Source organism: Pelmatolapia mariae, linkage group LG16_19 (assembly GCF_036321145.2).
Source record: "Pelmatolapia mariae isolate MD_Pm_ZW linkage group LG16_19, Pm_UMD_F_2, whole genome shotgun sequence".
Classification (NCBI taxonomy): domain Eukaryota; kingdom Metazoa; phylum Chordata; class Actinopteri; order Cichliformes; family Cichlidae; genus Pelmatolapia; species Pelmatolapia mariae.
The window spans coordinates 51090947-51116082 of NC_086241.1; the positions used below are offsets into that span (position 1 = coordinate 51090947).

Consider the following 25136-nt stretch of genomic DNA (forward strand, 5'->3'; position numbering starts at 1 on the left):
TCGGTACTTCCCTGTGAAAGACTGACAAGTTAACCTGTTACATTCTTATTATTCTATAGTATCAAACATGTACAAGTATCCCAGTTATATAACAATGGAGGTTTTAGTTTTTGTTTTGTTTTTTTTAAATTAAGTATAAAATATTTGAGAATGATTTCAAACTGAGAACAAATGACACTGTTTTGCATTGGTAGTGCAAGGGGGAAATATTTTAATCACTGATTACTATTGAAAATCACATGTCTATGATCTACAGGATATTGTGTTGTAGAAAATGAAAATATGCAGAGACCACCCAGTCACATCCTCGAAACACACTCGTGAGGAAGAAAGGGAGGAGGTAAAACAAACCGAAACCTCTTCGAAGAAGAGCTACAGAGACAATCTGACTACATACATTACCATAGAGCCTACAGCCCCTTTCAGACATGCAATCCCTTTCATTAATTTTGAGGGCACCTGAATGCATCAGCTACCCAAGTGTATGTTCGCTTATCCTTAAATGGCAATCTCGTTAGGTCGGACCTGGAAACGTTTACTTCTAACTTTTCAAGACAAATCTGAATGCATGCAGTCAAATGAGGAGAGGGGCATGTGAGTGATTTTGACTGTGCATGTTTCCATTTAAACTTTGCGAGTTGCTGAACTCATGAGGGAATGCCCTCAACAGCAATACATACAAATCTCTCCAAAATCAGGTTCTAATTTATGATAAAGACATTCCTCTTTCAGTAAACAGAAGAGACATCTCTCTTTCTCTGAGCCTGTGTGCGAGAGGCAGCGTGCAGCTCTCTGAGCAGCACATATACACACAACCTGCTCTTAGTGACGATGACAGAAGAAACTAAAAACACAGTGAAAAGAGTCGATCCTGAGAAAACCTGCTGTCACAGAGTCAACAAGGCTTTTCCAGGAAGGGCAAGTACTGCATGCGTACTGCGACTCTCCCAATCACTGTCGTGTGTGTGTCTAAATAAAACTTTGAGAAAAACATAAACATAAAAATGACCTACATCTGAAGGACAGAACGCCATCACTTTCACAGATCCCATGTCTGAAAAGGGCTTCTGTTGATTAGTGTACAATATGCACACTTGGGGAAAAGTACAAAATTGAAAATGTGTCATTGCTAAGGATTGACGCAAATTTGAAGAATATTGCAAAAACTTTTTTTTTTTTTTTTTTTAAACTGCTCGTCTTAAGATATAAATAAGTTTCTTGGGTGCAGATCCATGAAATAATATCTCCACAAGAAGAAACTGTTAAGTTGTTCCATCCAGGTAGAGCCAAAGTAGGGTAAGAGGCCTGAGGGGGTCGGGGTTCTCACAAGTTGCTTGTTGAAAACCTCTGTGTATCAAAAAGTTTGTGAAGACGCCTTTTTCCGTTTAAACGTTTTACCTAGAGGCAACACAAAGGGACTTCTTATGTCACAACAAAGCAGGCCAAGGGATCATTTGGCTGTCGAAGGAGTGGACATACAGGTCAAATCCTCCAGTGTTTGCTTACGTTGTCGTTCGTCTGAAGCGCGGCTCATTCACTGGTTATTTTTGGCTTTGGCGTGTGTGAGGATGTGAGACTTCAGGTTGGTGGACTGGGCAAATTTTTTGTTGCAGCCATCAAAGGGGCAAACATACGGACGGTCTCCAGTGTGAATACGCACATGTGTGCGCAAGTTAAAGTCCAGGGAGAACCGCTTGCCACAGCCCTCAAATGTGCACTGGGAAAGAGACAGAGAGAGTGTTAATGCTACTTCATGTCTCAACTTAGCTCACGTATAACTTAGCTCAGTAGCCTTATGATGAAATAGCAAAATTTGCATATAACCACTCTTAAAACACACAAACCCAGCCAAGTAAGGTAAACACTTCCGTATGCATTTTTATGTCCTACTATTAAATCAAAGTAAATATTTGCAGGCTTTCTGAGAAAGCCAAATAACTGACAGCGTGCCACGTGTGGGACCTCACCTGGAAAGGTTTCTCTCCCGTGTGTACGAGTTGATGCCTCTTCAATTTCGAACTCTCGACAAACGCTTTGCCGCACTCTGCGCAGACGTGCACCCGAGGCCCGTGGGTGTGCAAGTGTTTTCTCATTGCAGAGTTGTCCCTGAACATCTTAGTACATCCCTGACAGGGAAGAGGAAACACAGTTAGTTTAACTTGTATGCACATAAAGGCATGCCAATGCATAACACACTTGCATATTCTCAAAAGAGGTGTCATAACAAATACACAACAATCAGCAAACTTCTTTACTGCAACATGCAGACTGTTTCTTCGCAGAGCACACGTACTTTGTGTGGACAGGCTATCGTCCTGGGCGCGTCGTCTTCTTTTACTTTTCTCGGCTTCATTCTGCAACAGAAATGGAAGTAGCTGCATGTAAACTAGCATTAGAAAAACAAAAACAAAAAACCCCCAGAAAAGAGATAAATAGCATTTATTTGCATACAGTGCTATTTTTAGCATTTTTAACATATGTAATGCATTTACATATGTTAAAGTGGAGTTACATTTATGCTCAATGCTGCACTTCACACAAAACAAAACTAGAGTGTGCAAAACTGCATCTAATCTATCAGGTCTGCAGAGTTTTCAGCAGTGTTTCTTGTCTGTCTTTCATGGAGCCAATACAGTTTTGTTTTGAAAGCTGCACTGTGTTTCAACATTATCACCACTTACCTTGCAAACTCTGCCAGCTGTTTGGGGTCTGACAGGTCAATGCCTGGGATGCCTCCAGGAGGAAGCTTTTTCCCTGTCATGTATTCCGAATAATCTGGAGGAGAGTTTTCTCCTGTGATTTGCTCCTCGTGGTCTATGTCCTTTTTGTCATCTAAAAGATAGAGGGACAGTTTTTAAAAGAAATCCATAACTACAGCAGTGCATTTTGAGCTCTCTGTGCTCTCACTAATTTCCTACTTAAATATCACGGAAAATCAGGTTGTTGCTAAATAGGTGATTTCTGTTGAGTTGCAAATGGTTTAATCTCAAAAGTCTTAGTACACTATAAACAGTTTTCCAAACAGTACGAATGCGAATGGTGCATTTGTGTCACAGTCTATTCAGCATAAAATGTGAGGAAAAAAAGAAACTTGAAAAGATTTTGCGTTAAATACATAACGATTCATTGTAGAAACGCAAGTAAGGTGAGGTTGGGTGCACAAAGTTTACAAAAAAAATGTTTTCCAAATAAAATTCACATTAAAACTCGATGTGTTTTTTTTTAAATCACCTCAATTTTCATTTTCTCCATGTGTTGAATAGCCACTTGAATGAAAAACCAGTTTCTATATCAAGCTGATAAAAATCACACTTTCTAGGGGTCACGCAAAGAATTTAAAAACATGATACAGTTTCCAAAACAAAATACACAGTGTATTGTATTTTTAAAATCATGTGACTAAAAAACGCGTGACTAAAGGGGAAAAACTGTAATGTTTGAGGGGTTCCTGAATGCACCACCTCCACCGACTTCGTTGAGCTGAGCTGAACTGAACTGCGCCACAGCGGCCTAGCGGAGCTAGCTGCACTCGCTCCCACTCTCGCCGCCATCTTCGTCGGCCAAATAAACGCCATTTTTTCGGGCCGCCATACTTTCTAGACCGGGGAAATATGGCGGCGCCCATCGACACATAAAACATGGCTTCCCATAAAAACAAAAACATTTCAAATGGAGTTTAAGTGGCTCGGAGTTGGGAAATGTTTCCTACTTTGGCGGAGGACAAGGCCCCAGCAGGGCCCAGTCACACGACACACATCCTGAGAACAAAGCGAGGCGCCAGCTTGCAGGAATTCACTTAACTTACCCGATGCCCACATAGTGACTGAAAATTCCCCCTCCAACGTCTTTATCTGGACCTGCTTCTGTTCCCATTTTCTGCCCATTTCTCCCCCACTCAGGTAGCTCTTTTTGCCCGATTTCTTTCCGCTTCCAGCCTTCTTCATCCGGCCTGTTGACGAGCTTTTCCCGGCCACAGTAACCAGAGTCTGTTCGATATAGTCCTCCTCCACGGCGGGCACTGGGATAAGAATTTGGTCCTCGAAACCATCATCTGTGTGCAGTTCGGAGTCATCCTCACCCACCACTTCTTCTCTCGTCTGCACCAAAATCACCTCCTGGTGCGGGTGAATGGAGTTCGGATCATCTGTATCGAGAGGCTGTAAGGCGATCATAGGCTGGTGCTCACCGTCGTCTCCAACAACTGTGGTCTCGATTGTCTCTACTTCGATTTCGTGCAATTCAACTATTTCGGCCGGCATTTCTGAGCCATCCGTTTCTATGTACAGGGTGTCCCCCGATGCCATGATAACTTTCGTGTATTGCTTCTTCCTATTGCTATTTTTTTACACTCTAGCCTTCCCTCCTCTCTACTCTCTATCTGCCCCCCCTCTCGCTCTCTCCGACAACAACTCCACAGTCTCACTAGTGTATTCTCGCCGCCACAACGCTCCAGTTCTGAAATCTCGCGAGATTTAAGGAAAAAGTGCACTGACAAGTAGATGATCTTTAGTTTACAGATTATTACATACACATTTTTATGAAATAAATATAAATGTGCATATTATTATGGATTTTTCTAACGTAAATACACATATTCTATGAATATCTGACGACACAAACTAAACACTGTGTCTTTATTTGTAACATACACATCATTATATGCATTATGGGTTCACAGTTCGTGTTTTTTTATCATATAGTAAAATGCGTTTTTTGATGATCCAGTTTATAAATTAAATAAAGGGGACATGTTTAAGTTAATGTTTTTGTTTTTCTTATCAAACTCAGAAATATTCAATTTACAAATACATCAAACAAAAAAGCAGCAAATGACTGAAAAGCGGGAAAGCTTGCTATTTTTTCCATGACAGATAATTTGTGTAGTGGAAACAAATGAGTTGGAAATGTAACAAAAGAAGCACATAAACATTGATACCCAACCTTAAAGCAAAAATTCTGACCTTGACAGTTACAATATGTAACTGTGTGTAAGCTGTGTGTGTTTTCCAGTTAAATTCTTCACTCATTTTTTGAGAGTATATGCCTACTGTAGTACCATTACAGTTCCACCTCCCCTTAATACAACATATTAAAAAAGGTTTCTAGTCTCCACGACAGAAAACACTCGCTGCGGGGTTGCATACATTTCAGCAGGTGCACAGGCAGGTTTGCCCCTGCGTCAGCTTTCGGAGGAGGGGCGTGAGACCACACCCTAAACCTTCAGCCTGCAACCTGTCAAGGTGGGTGTGTCCCGATACTTCGAAGGTTTGATGACACGGAGCCGGCTGCCTCACACGCAGAGTAGATAGCCATGGGGAAGACAGGTGGAAGAGGCGACTTTGAATGGGTCTACACTGACCAGCCGCACACTTCAAGAAGAAAGGAAATTCTGGGTAAGAAATGACAGAAGAATTTTTTTTTAAAAAGCAACCCAAAAAAGTCCAGGTTTTTTTTTTAAATCCGCCAGAAACTGCGCTTTAAAAGTCACCGTGTTAACAGTTGAGGTCAGAGGTTTTTTTCCCTGACTATACTCTACTTATAAAACTGTAGCCGGTTAAACCTGTTTACAAGCAGTTGCTTAACGAGCTATCAGCTCACAATGGATGCAGTGAAAACCTAGAAACGGACATGCTGCTCATGATAAACACATAGTTTTATTACTTATACTTGAAGTTACGCATACTTGTACTGTTTTAGGTGCGACGAGATCGATTTACTTATTACTTTAAAACCGTGTATTTATTGGCGAAGGTATAGCGTGTACCTGGAGTGTACTCCAGGTACAGTTAAAATCAATGCAACCGAACAATTAAATAAATAAGAGTACAGCGTGCTGTGAGTGGAATTTCAAATCTGATGTTGCAGTCTTCATGTTTACTTTTGATTGCGGTTTTTAAACTAAAGTCAGTTATTTCTTAAAAGGAAACACGGGGTATAAAAGAGGATTAGCATGTTTCAGGCTCGTGATAGTGACACATTTAATTCACTTCAACATTTCTTTTTTCCAAATCCCCCTAACTTGTGAAATAATAGGAATATAGTGACAGTTCACATTTCCAAATCATGACTGTCACACTCTGAATGCTACTCCTTAAATGATAAGAAAGGTTTTACAGGTTTCTGGGAAATCTTTTAAATCATGATACGAATGAGCCAACAGAATGTATCCAAACTGTTTGGAGTTTCCATTTTTTTCTTTTTATTTTCCCTTGCCTATAAAATATGTATCACAAACTAATAGGTTATCTGATCTGTCATTTGATCCATTTTAAAAGCTCTGCTGCTGAAGTGTATTTAATCCTGGCTTTACCCAGTATTTGCATGCTTACTTGGGTGTGAAAGACACACCTAGTAGGTGGTGGGTTTCTTGACACCACAAAATCCTAAATTATTAAACTGTTTATTGTCCTCTGCTCTGAGGGGACAGGGATGTGGTGGAGAGATGTGTTAGAGGTAATTGTGCTTCAGATCCTTTTACTTTACCATTTGATGGAAATGGCACCTTTTGATAGAAAAACAAACAGTTTAATAAATTAAATGGCTTTTTTTTCACGTCTGCAGACTGAAGGCTCAGGCGGGACTCACAGGCCATAAACTTAACATTATACTGCACATTCAAAGGACAGCAGTGCCAGCCATTACAGATGCTTATGAGACCACACATGTGATCAACCACCACATGTTGAATAGAATAATGTGTGAATTAATTTTGGCCTTGACCTTTCTAGTTGAAACTTGAGGCTGATACCCTACGCTGGAAAATTATCGAACAATAAGGCAAATGAAAGGCCTTTCTTGTTTGACACGATGAAGTCAAAATCCTCTAATGGCTTTACAACATGTGTTCTGCATGGACACATTAAGAAGTTATTACTGGAGTTTTATGATGCCTGGTCATTGATTTAACTTCATACCCTGGAGGCAGGCTGTGACAGCATCTGAAAATTTATGGTCCATAAACGGCTTTAGTTAGGAAAAAGGGAAGGACGCTCTGGAGGTGAGCTCACATTGAGCCACAGATTTGAAAGCAATACTAATGCTGATGTAATGCTTGTATGTTGATGAATGATTGTTTCACAATGGGAGACTGCAGGGAAGCAACAGGGAATTCTTGTTGGGTAAACATTAATAGAATAAAGGGGATTTGGTCCGTAGAGGAGACTATCAAAATATGAAACGGTCACTGGGACCCAGCCCCAGTATCTTTAATCTATTAGTCACCAAGGTAAGCCAGTTTTGCATAGACATTACACAACCTGAAACTAAGGAAGTAGGTCAGATTTGCATGCGACATCCCGTGATGGTGTGTGGCTAACTTTTGATGTAATTCATGATAGGATATGCTCTGTATGGTGTGACTGTAAAGTCTTAGTAGCCGGATCACTTGGCACAAAGCTTTCTCACTTACCTGCCCAAATTTCTTTGCTGTTCCCATAAGGTGGGGCCAGTGCAACAAATCAGAACCTGTATGACCTAATTATTTTTTTTTTTTTAATTGTAAAAGTCTTTTTTAAAAAAGAATGATTTTTCAAATGCACTTTTGTTTCTCCCTGAGTTTCATTTCCCGCAGCAAAACAACACCTCTGCCAATTAAAGCTGACTTTTATCAGCGTGGTTTTCCCAAGAGAAGGGCAGCTACCTCACAGCTTGTTTGCTGAGAGCAACCTTAGGAACATTACTGTGAAACATATGCTGTGCAAGTCACTGTTTCAGAAAAAATAATTAATTCATTTCTTTTATCCTCATTTTCTTCACTGCTTCCTTTAATCTATTATTCCCTTTCCTCACATGTCCTCTGCCACTCCTGCTATTCTTTCTTTCTTTTTCAACAATCGCATTACTCCTGCTTTTGCTCTTTTCCATCCCTCTTTTTTTCTTGCTTCTCTCCTCAGCCAAATATCCACAGATCAAGTCTCTGATGGGTCCAGATCCCCAGTTGAAGTGGGTGGTATCGGGCATGGTCCTAACCCAATTCCTGGCCTGCTTCCTGGTCCACGACCTCTCCTGGAAATGGATCTTCTTCTGGGCCTATGCATTTGGAGGCTGTATTAATCACTCCCTGACTCTGGCTATCCACGACATCTCCCACAACGTGGCTTTTGGTAACAAGCTGGCGAAGTGGAACCGCTGGTTCGCCATGTGGGCCAACCTACCCATCGGGCTGCCCTACTCTGCCGCCTTCAAAAAGTACCACATCGACCACCACCGGTATCTTGGAGGGGACCAGCTTGATGTTGACATACCTACAGACTTTGAGGGATGGTTCTTCTGCACCCCAGCCAGGAAGATCCTCTGGCTCTTCCTCCAGCCATTATTCTACGCCCTGCGCCCATTAGTGGTCAACCCAAAGCCAGTGGGTCGGCTTGAGATCCAGAATGCAATGGTTCAGCTTGTAGTAGACCTAATTATCTACTATTTATGGGGGGTGAAGCCCATCGTTTACCTCATTGCAGGATCTATCTTGGGTATGGGACTGCATCCGATCTCTGGACATTTCATAGCTGAGCACTACATGTTCCTTAAAGGCCACGAGACGTATTCCTACTATGGAGCGTTGAACTTGATTACCTTCAATGTTGGGTATCACATGGAGCACCACGACTTTCCCAGCATACCTGGCAGTAAACTACCTCAGGTGAGAACATATTACTGTTATAAATAGATTTATAACAGGTAAACTTTGGACTTGAATGTACTGAGCGTTGAAAAATGAGCACAGTTATATCACCGAGTACTGTGGACAGATGATATGGGCCTCTCCTGACTTTTAGAACCTAAATACAACAGACACTGGGAAATGCCAAAAATCTAATTTCTTTTTCCCATTAACTGCAAGTATTTATGAGCTTAATGGGCAGGTTTTGTAAATGATTAACTGCCGCCTCTATCAGGACAGAGTGTTGGCACTTAATACAAGTTAACTGCCTTTAGGTTTGTTGACCACGAGTTTAAAGAACTCTTAAAAATCTATTTTGTTTAGTTACATTTTAACCCCCGTTCACGGCCCCCTTTTCATTGTCTAGTAAAACATTTCAGTCAGGATATGTCGAGCTGCATTCACCCCGACGTACTGTTTTGTGTAATATCATACAATATGCTGTCCTGTTTGCACAAATCAGCATTTGTTCTAGTCAAATACACTCATGTCGAATTAGGTTGAATAAATAAAAGCCCTCAAATACTTCACACATTAACTCTGCACTTCAGATGCAGGCTATACACTCACCATTTGCAATATTTACTCTTTCTGCACCACCTTCTTTCTCATTGATATTTCTTCTCTTTCATTTTTAACTTTTTTTTTTAACTGGCAGGTCAAGGAAATCGCAGCCGAGTATTACGACTCCCTGCCTCAACACACTTCCTGGAGCCGTGTATTGTGGGACTTTGTGTTTGACGACAGCATCGGGCCCTATTCCAGAATCAAACGGGAGTACAAGCTGAGCAAACAGGAATAAATCTCTGATTGATTGATTGATCTGCTAAGCAAGAATGTGAATTGTAGTTGTCAGACGTCGACTAACCACAACAAAAAGTCGGCATGCTCTCTAGTTTTGTCGCATAGTGTGGATGTTACCATACATAAGCCCAATAACGTTTGACATTGTTATCTAATCAGTGCTGCACTCGTGTTACTATAAGGCAATGTGCACACTTCAGCTGCATATTTTACACAAATGAGATTTCACCTCATATGACTGGATGTTATTTATTCATGCTTGTATTCCTGCTATAAAAAGACAGCCAGTGTCATTGTGCAATGTGGAAATCTACTTGTACCCATAAAGCACAAAGAAGAATTGCGGAAAAAAGAAGGTAAAATTTTTCTTATCTGTGACTGAAGGCGACATAAACCCATAACTTCGGGATAAAGGTCACATACATTCTCATGTGGTTTTACGGAGCTGTCACTACCCCATGCCGTTTAGTTTTCCTGATTGTAAGCGTTCGTCAAGCCTCGTGAGAGTTTCTGCAGAAGCGCAATCGCTTAGATTAGCAGCTGCACATCCGTCATGCAGAACAATGCTGAAGTGGAAAATGAGCATTGAAACTTACCTTCCAGTAAGAGGAGCCTTTTCTTCTGTGATGCCTCGTTCTGCTTGGTTGCAGCTGCATCGCCATACAAGGATTGTATCTCAGAGTGTTAGGCTTGTTAAATGACCATACTGGTGTTTCTTCAGGTTGGACACATGTTCATGAAGTATTCATTTACATCGGTGTTGCTAAGGCGCCTCTTATGACCACTCTTTGATCATACAGTTTTTCTGTTTTTGGATTTAGTGTTTGCCATTTTAAATTATTTTCTAGTGACACACTAACTCATATAAAGAATAAAATACCAGCCTGTGAAATCACAAGAAGCACGGGGGGGGAAAAAAAGAAAGCATCTACAAGAATCACAAGCCACCACAAACGGTAAATTACAAGCATGGCTACTGTTTTTATGCAGGGTTTGTGTTGTTTTGTCCACCCACTGACTGTTCAACCTAATGTATATTCAGTCTTAAGCATTATCTTGTTTATAAAAGTTCTATTTAAAAAAAAAATGCACTACATAAAAAGTCTTTATAAGGAGAAACTCTGCGTTCCTGAGTGTGTTAATGCTTTTGTCACTGTGATATCCGAAGAAAAATATGCCTTCAAGGTTAAGACAAACTCGAAGATAGTGACACACACACACACACGCACACGCACGCACACACACACACACACACACACAGTGAGCAGGATACTGTGTAGCTGACAATTTTTTTTTGAATGAATGAATTTACTTCCAGCTTTTTAAATGAGAACGTAGTTGAGAGCGGACAGAGTGAACAGAATGCAACAACTGATATTCATCCAAAGCCTTCCTGCAAATACACATTTAGCTACCATCACAAAGGCCTACTTTTCATCTCTTGCACTTAGCTAGGTTTGCATATTGCCAGAGCAACCAACCCTCTTCACTTTTTTTCTCCCCACATTGCTACCATCATCAAGGTTAACATCTCGTAGAAAGGGAACTTTCATAGAAACAAACTATAGTAAATGTACCACCGTTTATATAGATTTTTGCATGTGTGTGTCTTTTTTTTTCTTTTGTTCTTTTTCCCCAAACCAAATAAACGTATTCATAGAGACGGGGTATTCATGCATACTTGGTGGGGGGTGGGGTTCACAAAGCATAGGGTGACTAATATATATAATACTACATTTTTTTTTATACCTAGGTAAAACCAGGTGGCACATTTAAAGTTATCGGCCTGTTTTTTGTGAATGATCCCCGAGTTTCAGTGATCTCGCACATCCGAACAGTTACAGAGAAACCTCGGTCACACAGACTTTTTGTGTGTTATCTGATTCATTGCTAAAAACAAAAAAAAAATTGTTATGCCTTTAAATATAGTGGAAATTGAGGTAATTCAAGTGGTTTAAGCTATTTTTTTCTTAAAGGTTAGATACACAACGCCAGTATGAGCAAAGTCGTAAAAAGTCTTTTTTTTCTTTCTTTTTTTTAAAATATGCCAGTTGAGGGCAGGTGGGTATGCGGAGCCACTATGCCCATATTGTGCTTGTTATCGTCAACGAGTTAGGGATAAACTAAACAAAAACAATAGAAAATATAAAAGGCTGACGTAGGGTGTGCAAGATTCCTTTCTCCCTCTAGAATATCAATAAAATACTCATTGTCATCAACAGCATCATCATCATTATCACCACATTTTTTTAAATAATAAAACAGTAAAAACTTAGAAAACAAAAATATTTTCTTCTTAAGACTTGGACTGAACGGCAAACAAAGAGTTGCAACACTGGGCTGACTGAGTCTAGGTGCACAGAGAGGACCACAACACCAAAACTCAGCACGAATGTCCTTCTTTTCCTCACTTCTTCTTTTAGTCCATCTGTCAACCTCTGTTTGAGTTCAACCTGTACGTCAGTCATCCTTTAATCCATCCCCACGTTTCTTCTGCTCGTCCCTCTCGTTTATCCACGCTCTCTTGTCTCTGTTTCTTCCTTTTATTGTTGCTGTCCAGCAGACTTAAATGTTGCCACAACGTCTCTGCAACTCGAACGATGGCGTCTATGAGGTCACAGAAACATTGAGAGAACATTCCCTGGTCCTCGCGTCTGTGCATCTGCGTGTCCGTCCTCCTCCAGCTCCTCCGTCGCTCTCCTCCTCCTGCTCCTCCTCTTCCATCTGTACGCTCGGATGAGATTAGGATGTACTGATTCTGCCGATTTCTTGTCTGATGGCTGCGAGAAAATACAAAAGCCGATTTAAGAAAAAGGAGGCTTCCTGCCACTAAAAAGCTACATACTGTTTACCGTTTAACTTTACAAGGACTGCTACTGCTTACCGTTAATGATCTCGTCTTTCACTTTATGCAACTCGCGCACGACTTCGTCCAAAATCTCCTGCGGGGCAGTAAACAAGCTCATGAGTCTCATTTCAGTTTCGCAGGGTGAACCCATAATGCGCTATATGCTACATGGGAAGTTAAACCAACCTGTTTCATCCTGTCAAACTCTGTGTCTGCTTCACTAGTGCTGCCGATGGGCCTCACTCTGAAAGGCAAATGGGTAAAGTGACTAAAAACACAGTGGACAGTGAAGTAGAACAGGCTACATATTTTTATCATTTGCATTGATAAAAGTGAATTTTCAACACTTCACTGTTGCTCCAGTGAAACAGATTTATGCCTAAATCCCTGTGGGTAATGCTAGAGGTTTGGTATCTATTTCATTTTCAGAACATTGCTCCTCCTGCTCCTCCTCTTATCTACAGACCTGGACACCAGTGAGGACTTTTCTGCAGAGTTGGATCTCTCCCATGGCTTCTTCACAGCATCTTGCAGAGTAAAATACTTACAATCAGATAACTCGGCTACGTCACGGACTAAAATATACTGAAATATGTGCAGATAAAGCCGATAAAACATCTGTGTTAATACCTGTTGAGTTCTGCTGACCTGATCCCCGACCACCTGAGTCATCCTTCAAGGAGAGACAGATATTGATTATCAGACACTGAGTATTATTAATAACGGTCAGCAATTTCATACATCTCTGAAATATTTAAAAAGCATCCTTAAAACAATGCACATTTTGGAAAATATCCTAGTCACGCTTCTAGAGCTTTATTTAAACACTTATCCCAATCATGCCAGCAACAAATGGCAAAATAGCAAAATGCCAAAAACTACAATTCCTGGACTGGTCGCTTGAGACCAGTGCTAACACTGAGTCAGTCCCATGTTAAAATGCTCAAATTTAGACCTTTAGAAGTCGTGTTTAAACCCTGTTCTCCACAGCTTATTTATCCCTTTAGTGTGTGGGGGATGAATTTCTTTCATAACTCATCAGCTGAACTGGATTACGTCTTTAAGTCATGTGTTACTAAGGGCATGAATGCGCTGACTGACAAGTGACAAGTGTTGGGGCTTTTTAGTTTAAATGATCTAATCATCAGATAAGACAGTGTTGAAGTTTCGGTGAGTGAATTTTTGCTATTCTATTTATATGCTACTTAGCTCCAAGCACTGAGAAGCCATCCATGTCCATGTGATGCACAGATAAACTTTATGCATGCAATTTCACAGTTTGACTCCAATCTTTGATCCAAACATGATAACTTCTGGCTCCAAAAAAAATAAGCAACAACATTTACAGTGCTAAAAATAGAAGTCCAGGTAACAGTGGCGAGGTCCATGTTTTATATCAGGTCTGTAATCTCTATGCTAAACATAAGATCTGTCAATAACCTGTTGGTTTAGCTGTTATCATCTGTTTTTCAAAGGTTGGATATCTCTCTTGGCTTGAGCCTCGCATTTAAAAGAATGAATTGAAACTGGTATCGATCTTTTCTACCAGCTCTTGATGATAAAGAAAATAAGGGAAATTCCCAGAAATGTTGAGCTATATCTTTAAGCACAAAACTTACTTCATCAGGTTTCTCAGAAGCTTTTCGTCTAAAAGAGAAAAGGGAATGAGGAAACTGTGTAAAAAGAGTGAGCTTTCAGTGAGAATTCAGAAACTAGTATGAATAGATTGTGACATGGATATGATACGAACATTTTTTTAGATAGATATTTACTGTAAGGAAAACAAAAAGGCTAACGGAACAGGTTTCTGTGTCCCTGCATGATCTGACAGGTGAAGGGGTAAAAAGTTTGTGTGTGTTTAGAAAGTTGTTTTACCTGCGTGCTAGTAAGGCATTCATCTCCTGCATCAGTCCCTCCCCTCCGCCGCCACTGCCACCGCTAGACCGGTTGGAGTCACTTTTGCCACTAGAACCAGGAGGGCTGCTCTCATCCTAAACACAGACACATTACAAAATAGGTTTCATTTTTTTCTTCCATGGGGGCAGGTGGAACCTCTCTGCCCAAAATATGATAATAACATTCCCTTGCTTTACTCTGAACCTCCTCAGACTAAAGCAGGGAGGCTCACCCTATGCACTTTACGTAGCTTGGCTCCAGCCAGCGCTGCAGCCAGTCCTGAGGGTTGGTGTTGGACCCCAGGTGGGCCACCAGGAGGCCCTCCACCAGCGGGTAATGGAGGCGGCATGGGTGGCGGCACGGCCATCGGGGGTGGTGGACCAGGTGGTGGTGGTGGGGCTGGAGGACCAGCCATAGGTGCTGGAGCTGCAGCTGAAGGAGGTGCGATAGAAAGCAGAGATGGGTTACGTGCAGAGATGAGAACACTTGGGAGGAGTAAGATTAAATCCTGATTGGGGGGCCTGATATATATATATATATATATATATATATATATCTACCTATATATATATAGATATATATAGATATAGATATATATAGATATATTTATTTTGTGGGAAGGTTATGTGAAAGCCAGCTGATGATAGAGGTATGCTTTAAATTTTCCTATAAGCTTTGAATAATTTCAGGACCAGGAATAAAACCAAAGATTAGCTTCAAATGTATTTTGTTTGATAACGGCAGTTAGTCAAGCCAGGCAAGCGAAAAACCTGCACAGCAGGAACAACTTCAGGTCGACTGACTTGTAAATACAATTCTGAATTCCTGTGTTTCTTCAATTTTAGGGTTGTGCACTGTAACTGTGTGAAGCATGATTTGCTGGGAATCTTGAAGAAATTGTCAGCAACAAAGGCCTATTGTTCTGCTGCATTGAGCTGCATTGAGCTACATTGACGGAAGTATATACATTTATAAAAAGAGGCGCGTAAATGTTTGTTTTAAAGGCTCTGCACACCTACACAGGTATATTACATTTCTGGTTGATTATATACCTGGTGAGACGGAAGTGGGTTGAAGTTCTCCTGGGAATTACACTGTCATAAAACTAATTGCACTAATAACAGATGACTCATTGTGAGCAGCACTGTGCAAAGGTTTAAGGCAGTTTAGATTTATATCAATCATAAGATACCAACAGGGAATTTGTTCGGTTAGAATGACATCAATCCCAAACATACTGTGGAGCGGATCTCTGTCAGTCAGGAATAAAGAGGCTGAAGCAACCGAGAGAGCTTATAATGCAGAAGGAGTGCGGAGAGTTACGTAAGATTTGAAAACATTCCTGCCAAGCACAGTGAAAATGTGTGAGAGTGCGAAAGGAGAACTTGGTTATTTTAAAGGCAGAAGGTGACGGTTTTTTTTGTTTTGTTTTTTTAATAGGATGAATACGTAGCATATTAAAAAATCTTCTCTTTACTTTTAGTGTCTAAAACGTCTGGACAGTACTGCACGTCTCACCCTATAAGTGGGACAGCTTTACACAGATTAAGCAGACTACGTTCCCACCCTAGCAATCCTGAGAAGTAGTCTGATGACACCCTATGAGAAAACTGTGGGTGGACCTCTGGGTGTGTTTGGGCTTTAACTGCTGATACCACACATATATTTTTCATGTTCTTGTCTAACAGTGCAGGTGTGGTGCATTCAACAACCTATTCTACACACACACACGCATACACATACACTATTTACACACACTATGTAAACATGTAACATCCCTCTGCTGAGGGACTACCTCCTCCGCTCTCCTCCTCATACTTACTGCTGCTGGTCATGGGGGTTGGCTGGGGGACAGGGGAGGGGGTCTTCTTGGGCGAGCCCCCGTCAGACATGGCAGTGTAAGAGGGGGGCGAGGAGGAGGAGGAGGAAGAGGTGATGGTGGTGGTAGGGGGCTGGGCCTGCTGGTGGTACACCTGCTGCTGCTGTTGCTGTTGTTGTTGTTGTTGTTGTTGTTGCTGCTGCTGTGGGTGGAAAGTGGATGGGTACTGGGGCTGGTGGCTGGGGGGAGGGCCTGGGGGTGTCTGACTTGTGAGAGGGGGCAGTGGGATGGCCTCGCAGTACTGTGGTGTGAGTGGCAGGTGCTGAGAATGAGGGGAGTAGGAATCGTCTGGCTGGCCGTTGGAGTGAGGGTGGGGGTGGTGCTGAGGGTATTGGTGAGGGGCTGTAACGGTATTGGGATCGAGAGGTGGGGGCTTCATCCTAGTGCTTACAGGTGGGAGGGGGTGAGCCACCGGGAGGACCGGCTGCGGGGGCAAACCCTGCTTCACCGGCATGGCCATCATTACTGGGGGGGATGAGGACTGGGGGAACTGGGCGTACATTTGCTGCATGTGTGAAGCAGACCAGGTGCCGTGTTTAGGGGGGAGCATGGTGTCTTGTTGCTGTTGTTGCTGTTGAAGGTGAAGGTGGCGGGCTGCGGTGGGTGGAGATAGGGGGATCTGACGGACCTGTCGGCCCTGGGTGGTCACTCCTGCCTGGACTGGGGAAAAGGCTGATGCGAGCGAGGTGGAGAGCTGGGAGGAGAGCTGGGCCTTGTCCCTAGCGGCCCCCGCCTCCTTCTCCTGAGAGGGAGACATGGAGGCGGAGGTGGGAGGAGAGGAGGATGCCACGCGGACGTAGGAGGGTGGCAGTGTGCTAGCTCTGTAATGTCTGTACTCGGGAGGAGTGTCTGGGTGGATGGGAGGGGTGGACACTTTATATTGGAGAGTGGAAACGACTGTGACGGGCAGAGAGAGAAAGACAGAGAAAGGAGAGAGAGAGAGAGAGGAGGAGGAGGAAGAGGAGGAGATGCAGACGAAGGAGGGCAACAAACAAAGGAAAACAGAAAAGAGATAAACGTGAGAAGAATGAAAAGCAAACAACTGAGCAACCAAGCAAGTAATGATGAGAAAATCAGGAGCAGTCCAAAAAACAGAAGCCAATAGCAAATAAGAAAGAATCAAAATATTGTAAAAAGAACAAGCAGCAGAATGCAACATGACTGAGCCATGATCGGAAAGCATATGGCATTTCCCCCCCCAACAGTAGCTGGAAGAAAGAGATGGCAGTAGAGCATGTTGCAGGGACAGGGGAGCACTGATATTGCCGGTGGCGGCAGGGACAAAAGGAGGATGTTTAAGTCTGTATGGGTATTTAAAAGGCAGACTTGAACATTTATATGTGTGCATGAGTTCAAAAAAGCATAAGGGCATACAGACTGGGGAGTCGTGGTTGAAACTAAGGCGGGAAACACTAACACAAACCACACTGGGGAAGCCTATTTACCTCTAGGACCTGCTTGCATGGAATCTCTGCTATGTATTAACGATCAAATCACTTGTTTGCTCTGGGAAAGTAAAGTGTGCTTTGCCTGACTAAATGGCGATAACGTCCATCATTTAATGGAAAAAAACAAAAAAACAAAAACGCAAAAAGCGGGGCAAACAGTTTGTTTACTGACAGCCGGAGTAGACTTTTTTTTGTCTAAAATGTTTGTGTAGCTAGGCGAATACGAACCCTTCCATTCATTTTGGTCTCCAGAGCAGCCTGTTTGTGTGTGAGCGCGAGTGTCAGAAAGAGTGCATGTTTATATATGAGGGTGTGGGTATGTTTGTCTAAACCTCACCTGATCCTGACGTCCGTCGCTCCCTCTCCTTGTGCATCTGATGTTGCTCCATCATCCTATTAAGTGCAAGGATTTCACGGCTCTTTAAAGCTGCAGTTTGTGGCGATAAATTAGCCTAATGTGTAGCTTTGACTGTGTCTCTGTTAAAAACACTACTGATCGTTTTAAAGGGGACCCGTCATGCTAATTTCAAATCACAGATGGTATAACAAGCAGACGCATCTACCGTGACATCATCCAATCATTTCTAAAGGTCTCATTGTAAACAGTTTGCTCACTGGCTAACCACTTGTCAATAAGATAATCCTCTGTTTTAAAACCTACCATGACCAAGATTTGGAAAACACACTTCAGTTTTTATTCAATATGACCCACAATGAGTGACTAAGCCCTTAAACTCAGCAGGAAAGTGTTTACTGAGGTCAAGTCAGAAAACTATTCTCCCATAGACTTCTACTGGAGCGCAAATCTCCTTGCAACCACAGCTATCGGCATCTGGTGGCCTTCAGTTAGAATGCAGGTTTAAGACACTTCCACATTGATTTTATTTTCTTGACCTGGAAGCTACCTCCATTTATATTCTTACACCCTGCTAGAGAAACTCTTCATGATCCAAAATTCAAAATGATCCATTGTTTGTCCTAGACTAGGCGTTTATCAACCCCTATCCATTTTCTACAGCTTATCTGCAGCCAGGATGCGTGGCAGGGGCCTAAATAGAAGAGCCCACACCTCTGTCTAGCCCAGCCACTGCCACCAGCGTATCTGTGGCAACACAGAGGCGTTCCCAGGCCAGCCAAGAAACATAATCACTCCACCGTGTCCTGAGTCTACCCCAGGTCCTCCTTCTTGTTAGGACATGGCCAGAACACCTCGCCCAGCAGGTGCCCAGAAGGCATCCTAACTAGCTTTAGCTCCCATCCCTCATCCTTGAAACCAACTTTCTTCTGATTCGTAAACAGGAGGTTGTAAAATATGAAGGACGGCTTCTGTATTTACAGCCAATGCCTGACATGTTTGCTGTTAGTGACATCATTCCGATCAAAGAGTGTCTACAGCACTCTAAAGCCTCGCAGGTCCAAAGGGATTACCTGTGCATGCTGACTGGACTATTTGAATCATTGGCTCAATAATGAGCATGCACCACTGTAACGGTATAAAAATATGACAGAAAATAAGAAAAAGCATAATAGGTCCCATTTAATAGTTACACATTTAACATTAACTAGCGAGTTTGGATCTACAGACTAGTTTACTGTTTTGTAAAGTCTTCCACCTGCACTAGCTTTACATGTTTTACGCTATTTCTGCTCGTGCTCTCATTGTAAATGTTTACCTCCTCTGTGCTTCGTTTTCGTCTGAGGAGGGCCCATTTTGGCGCTGAACGACTGGGCCTGAAAGACACAAAATAAGAGGAAAAAAAAGCAATTAAACCACAGAAATAATCAGCTTCTATGCGTGTACACGTAAGCCCTTATTACTGTTTTATTCATCTCCAACACTTTCCCCTTTGTGCTGAATATCACCCCTTATAGCACCACATACCAAACACTCGTTTATGACCGTGCAGACAGAAAAAAAAAGCAAAGACAGCTTCAAAAATGTTCAACATTTCTGAGTTCAACAGGGAGTTATTTTCATATTGAGACAAACCACATAAAAAAGGACTCAAATGATAGAAAACAGTCTAAGTAGTGTGCTCAGCGAGAGAAGCTCAATAAACAGATAGCAACAGCATCATGTGAGGCACTGCCCTGGAGGCCTGCAAGCTGTTTATAATTGCTGAACAAGTTGCCAGCCACAGAAATTTCAACTGTGAAACACAAGAGAAAAGAACTGAAACAAGTGGAACAAACAGAAACCCGGGGAATGTGACAGAAAAATCTAAAACATACTGCATATAGTACAAAACAGCAAAATTCATTTAGTAAAATACATCTAATTACGGGTATTTAGCACGGTTATACTTGTTAGTAGCTGGTGTTGGATAATCAACATCAGCCACATGATCATCTCAGTTTAGCACTTTTGCTTGTTGACCAACTACAGACAGAGTGAAGGAGTCAGCACCTCATTCTGGAGCAGCTATTAACGGGGGGAGCGCTTATCACATATCACCAGAATACCAGTCATTAAACTTCAACGCCCACCGTGACATCAAGATCACCGATGGGTGATATTTCCGTTCGCTGCGTCTGGAGGATGTGGGGCAGCAGGCGGGGTGATGGGGGCAGTCAACACTAGGCACAGTGGCAGTTTGAGACGCTCAGTCTGGATCATTTCCCCCACGCCGTTACATCAGCAGCAGCAGCCTGAACCATTATTACGAGGCAGGATGGAGCCATGCTTTCATGTTGTTTACTCAAATTCTGACCACACCATCTGAATCCTCCAACAGAAATCAAGACTCATCAGACCAGACAACAGTTTTCCAACCTTCTGTTGTGCAGTGGAAAACATGTACAAATTGTAGCCTCACTTTTCTGGTCTTAGCTGATGGGAGTGGGCTGCTGTAGCCTGTCTGCTTCAAGGTGTTGTGCATTCAGAATCTTCTGCATACTTTGGTTATAACAAGTGGTTATTTGAATTACTGTCGCCTTCTTAATAGGTCAAAGCAGTCTGGCCGTTTTCCTCTGACCTCTGGCAACAACAAAGCCTGTTCTGGTCACTGCTGCTCACTCAATATTTTCTCTTTTCAACGTCCTTCTCCTGCATGACATAATGCTGACTAAATTTCTGCTTTAACAAGCAGTTGAACAGGTGTACCTGTCGAACCGGTACAGTGAGAATACTCGGGCGCAATGCCGAGAAAGAAATTTAAATCCAGGGCTCACTTGTCAGTTACCACAAGCTACAATTCATGCTAGAAAATTGAAAACGGCTTGGTTTTCGATTCTTTTAACGGTTCTTTAGCTTTAACCATACGCACAGAAGACAGAAGCGACAGAAGCCTTGAATGTGTCTTTGACGCTCCCATAAATTCAGCTTATCTCGTGGTAATTATCCACCCTGCAGTAAAGCTTCACCTTAAATCTAGCAAACATTCAGAGGGTTTAGCAAATATACAGAGAGAACTAAAAGCAAAGAAACCATTTTGCTCTCTTTAACGAGTCGACAACAGTTGAATATTAAGAAATTAGCTCACAAACAGAATTTAGAAACTCTCCAATTCTGCTAGGCTCTCGCGTTAGAACATATATGATGGAAGCTGATGGAAGAATAAAACCTCACAGGCTTTAAATACTGCACAGGACTTATTTTTTAAGGTTTCAAAATCTTTTCAGTTTTAATTCAGATTATCAGGATCCCGATATGAGCACAGAGTTAACTTTCCTTCATGCACATCTACAGCATGTATTACTTTTAAAGTGATACTTCAGGGACTCAATCGTGAAACACAAGCCAATTAACACAATATCAAGACTTCACAACCCTTCAACAAATAGTAACGTCGCAGATGTTAACGAGACACTCGTCAGCCTGCGCTGTGCTGTTTGTGTGTCCATGAATATGTGTAAATGTGGGTTTGTTTGTATTTCTGCTGTTGACACGGAGCATCGTATATGCTTCTTCCTGTTGTCATGGTGAGGGCAAAGGAAGAACATGGAGCCCCGGGGGAGGAGGGGACCTGATCAGGCTTGTAGACATTTTACTGGAGCTAAGGAGCCCACTGACTGTGTGTACATTTGATGTGATGGCTGTTTTAATGTGATGATAAAAAACAAAGAAGCAGCTCTTCCTCCCCCTCCCTTCCATTAACACACACACACAGAAATAACACATTACAAACAACAGCTACCATAGACGTAGGCACGAAGTGACAAAAACAGACAGATGGATACACAATGCTTTCTATCACCATCACAAATAAATTACTTTAAGTATTATGTAAATATGATTCTGATTTGTACTTTCCACTAAGCTGTCAGTTTAGATAACCTGCCTCATTTACTCAAGTAGGAACTACCATGAATTCATCACAGAGTGTAATGAGATTCTGCTTCTCCTTTCCCGATGTGTGCAACAACTCAGGTAGACTTCATAGCCTCATTATGGCTGACAGTGCAAATGTATGATACTTTTTACTGCTTGTAATCACAGACTGTGAGTGTCTGGACAGATCGTCAGCGGTCTGGCCGGTAAGCTACAACCATCACTACAACCAGTGATGTAAAATGGCTCCTTAAATGCATTGCTCAGTAAAAATGGTTAAGAGAACACTTGATTATCACAATATGACAGAAAGTCAGTCAAAGCAGTATGCTTGGTTAGCAAACACTAACCATTGTGAACCCATTCACCTGCTTTTGGTGCAAATGAAATTGACAGTAGGTGCACTGAAGAGAAAGCAACAAGAAGACCCCGAAAAAGGGAAATGTTTTACAGGTGGTAGCCACAGACCATTTGTCTCTCTTTACTCCTTGTGACAGTACCTGCAGCCCATTCATGTGGCACCGATAATCCACCTGCTCCAGGATGCTGTGACAGGAAGGTCTGCTGTGTCTCCTAGGTCAGTCTCAAGTGTGTGTGAGAGAGATACCAAAAAGCAGTCTGTTACACAAGGCGAGCTGGACAAGGCCAGAGAAGGGTATCAACGCAGCAGCAGGACCTGTATCTGCTTCTTTGTGAGAGGAGGATCACTGCCAGAACCCTAATAAATGACCTCCATCGGGCTATGTGCAGATTTCTCACCAAACTGCCCTAATCGGACTCCATGAGGGTGACACAAGGCCCCCACATCTTTAGTGGGAAATGTGCTCATAACCCGGTGCTGTCCACTCTACAGCCCTGCCCGGCTCTCCTCATATAATGGGATCTACTTCACACTCTCGAGACTGTGCTGGGAGACACAGCAAGCCTTCCTAGCAGCCATCCTGGAGCAGAGGGCTGGTAGGAAGCCACTGCCACCTAAATGGGTTGCAGATCTGATGCTACCAGCAGTGACAAGGTCACAAACAAAAAGCAAGACTAGAGAAAAATCAGTGAGGCAGGATAAAGAGAAAGCATTGGTCTGTGGATAAACCATTCTCTTTTGTTGTTCCTTTCATTTGCACCAGAGCAGGCCAAAAGGATTCACAATGTTTTTTTTCCTTCCTAACTGAACAGATAGAAATCCCTGAAGTTTAACTGAGTGTACCCATAATTCTTTTTGTTTGCTTAAAAGACAAAGTGCTGATAGATCAACTAAAAGCCCTGCAATAAAAACACTACTCAAGTAAATGTAGCATTTTATTGGTGTACCTGGTCAATGTGTAACCCGCTTTAAAGACAACTTTTTCTTGAGTGTAGTAACTTAGTGCAGGTTCACAGCCGCCCTTCAAAGGGCAACAAGACAAATCTAGGGTTCTGACAATGATTAGCTGGAAATCTGTATTTTGAAGTTTCCTTTCATGTAAAATACTGGACACACCTGTGAGTCTCAGGAGGTTATTTAGAGAAGAGCAGAGTGGGGAATCTAACAAATGGCAGACAAAGAAAGATCTGAAAATGAATTGAACTGAATGTGTTGGATGTTTAACATGGAATGTAATGTAGAGGAAGTACGAGGATGTAAAAACAGAAACACTGAAACAAAGCTGAAGTTGCTCAATATTAGACCAAAATGCACACATTTCACCACTGAGGGGAACACAATGCACAATTACCTTCATAACCAAACGATTCCTATCAAAGGAAATGGTGAATATTTAACTTCCCTCCATGTTTCCAACAGTCTCAGACGATCAAGGTATCCATAACTGCTGGATGATTTAATCAGTCATGCATGTATGGCACTTACTGAGGATGATGATGGCTGAAGAAACCTGCCTGAGGACTCCAGGTGAAACCTCTGGAGTGATCATGGTGGGAAACTTTCCACAGCCTACCAGTGATCAGTACTGCGTGACACTAGAGTGTCAGCGTGGAAGCTTAGCACAAACAGCGTTGTCGAGTAGGAACAGATATGTGTCCCAGGAGCAGAAATGCTTTGCATGTTGAGGCCCATGATCCCACATCGAAATGCACCCAAAAAAAGGAGAGCTGCCACATGAGCATGACGGGGTACGACATTCAGGCTCCCTATGAGATATTTTAGCCACCAATGGGGGGTGGGTCACAAGGATGGGATGGGATGACACCGCAGTTAAACACTCACAGATATTCTCTCTCAGTATCTCCACAGTATCTATGCACAGACACTCACACACACACAGAGCTTATAAGTAGCTTGTAACCAGAGATACTCAGGAGCTATTTAGTAAACCAGAGATAAGTGTGAGGTTAGCGTCAAATTCAGTTCAGGCCTAAACTGAATTTAGGCCTGAACTGAATTTATTCAGTTAGCCGTACAAAGAACTAAAACATCCTGATCTCTTTTTTGTCATTTTCTAAAAAAAACCATTGAAAAATCTCAAATTTCAGGCAGCCACCAACAGCCCTTTCATGTTGTTATTTTTACCTCTGCTGAGAAGATCATGTGATCAATTTTTTTTTTGTTTTCTTTTCTATATATTTTCGTTTGTCTCTTGAAAGGTCAAGGATGGATCTGCATGAAACCTGAAGTCATGGTTGGCCCAACTCAAAGCAATACATTTTTTTGGAGTCAGAACAGAAACCGGATCTGAATCCTTAAATCTCTAGAATGGGTCTGTGCACAAATACATATAATAAAAAATATAAATCCAGGGACTCAATTCATGCCTGCTGTTTGGCTTACCGTTGAGCGTGTACCTGCAGTACATACATTTAACCAGCAGGGTGTAGTAGAGCTTAGCATAGCAGTTACACCTCTGAGGGTGTAACTGCTTTATTATCAGCCATGCATATTTTCTTGCTATATTCATGTATTGTATCTTAAACCAGCTCATGCTGTCTGTGCAAATCTTTCCCCGAATGAGCAAGCACACACACTGAAGAACATCCAGGTAATGAAAACAAGCTGAAAACAACCTGGATCATTTCATTGCAGTAACCTGACATTCTTTTCAGATAAAAATAGATGTAAATTGATCACAGATGAACAACTGAAGACAGCTGCCTGAAGTACGACCCAAAATCCTCCTGAAGTTCCACTTAAAACATTAAAGTTCTCCAACACCAACAGCTAACAGCTCAGAAGCTTTCATCTCCCGTTTCACTGCGGAGAGAGGAACGATTTAATTTGAATCAAGCATTCGGAAAATGTCCTCAGCCTGCCAGGAAGCGAAACACAAAAGCAGAATGCCTGTTTTTAATGAGAAATCTGAATGATAAAAAGGTAACTGAGTGAATACTTAAATAGCTAGAAA

At 42.1% G+C, this 25136-nt stretch overlaps 3 protein-coding genes across 5 annotated transcripts in view; 1 reads left to right on the forward strand and 2 right to left on the reverse strand.

Annotated features, from left to right (window-relative positions):
- Positions 1-191: 191 nt before the first annotated feature.
- yy1a (YY1 transcription factor a) lies at positions 192-4514 on the reverse strand. The gene is made up of 5 exons (XM_063499477.1): positions 3806-4514; positions 2682-2832; positions 2294-2354; positions 1968-2126; positions 192-1717 (listed from the first exon to the last, which is right to left on the reverse strand). The coding sequence occupies exons 1-5, from the start codon at positions 4302-4304 to the stop codon at positions 1535-1537; spliced, it is 1053 nt and encodes a 350-aa protein (XP_063355547.1). The 5' UTR covers positions 4305-4514; the 3' UTR covers positions 192-1534.
- Positions 4515-5219: 705 nt separating this feature from the next.
- degs2 (delta(4)-desaturase, sphingolipid 2) lies at positions 5220-10438 on the forward strand. The gene is made up of 3 exons (XM_063497289.1): positions 5220-5393; positions 7893-8635; positions 9315-10438. The coding sequence occupies exons 1-3, from the start codon at positions 5312-5314 to the stop codon at positions 9456-9458; spliced, it is 969 nt and encodes a 322-aa protein (XP_063353359.1). The 5' UTR covers positions 5220-5311; the 3' UTR covers positions 9459-10438.
- Positions 10439-12130: 1692 nt separating this feature from the next.
- The window catches only part of evla (Enah/Vasp-like a), a 35985-nt gene continuing 22979 nt past the window's right edge, over positions 12131-25136 (reverse strand). For all 3 annotated transcript variants that reach the window (XM_063497287.1, XM_063497286.1, XM_063497285.1), the window contains exons 4-14: positions 19205-19262; positions 17869-17924; positions 16027-16980; positions 14437-14636; positions 14184-14299; positions 13928-13955; positions 12939-12981; positions 12775-12835; positions 12495-12552; positions 12345-12402; positions 12131-12240 (exon numbers count right to left, since the gene is read on the reverse strand). In XM_063497287.1, the coding sequence (XP_063353357.1) occupies positions 12203-12240; positions 12345-12402; positions 12495-12552; positions 12775-12835; positions 12939-12981; positions 13928-13955; positions 14184-14299; positions 14437-14636; positions 16027-16980; positions 17869-17924; positions 19205-19262 (1670 nt within the window). In that variant the 3' untranslated portion in view covers positions 12131-12202. The remainder of the gene's footprint in view (positions 12241-12344; positions 12403-12494; positions 12553-12774; positions 12836-12938; positions 12982-13927; positions 13956-14183; positions 14300-14436; positions 14637-16026; positions 16981-17868; positions 17925-19204; positions 19263-25136) is intronic.

Bases quoted from the DNA above. Each gene is read 5' to 3' on its own strand.
- yy1a (XM_063499477.1), bottom strand. From the start codon at position 4,304: ATGGCATCGGGGGACACCCTGTACATAGAAACGGATGGCTCAGAAATG. The intron at 2,833-3,805 runs GTAAGTTAAGTG...TCTATCTTTTAG, and splicing joins AGTCACTATGTGGGCATCGG to ATGACAAAAAGGACATAGAC. The intron at 1,718-1,967 runs GTGAGGTCCCAC...TCTCTTTCCCAG, and splicing joins CGGGAGAGAAACCTTTCCAG to TGCACATTTGAGGGCTGTGG.
- degs2 (XM_063497289.1), top strand. From the start codon at position 5,312: ATGGGGAAGACAGGTGGAAGAGGCGACTTTGAATGGGTCTACACTGAC. The intron at 5,394-7,892 runs GTAAGAAATGAC...TTCTCTCCTCAG, and splicing joins AAGAAGAAAGGAAATTCTGG to CCAAATATCCACAGATCAAG. The intron at 8,636-9,314 runs GTGAGAACATAT...TTTAACTGGCAG, and splicing joins CTGGCAGTAAACTACCTCAG to GTCAAGGAAATCGCAGCCGA.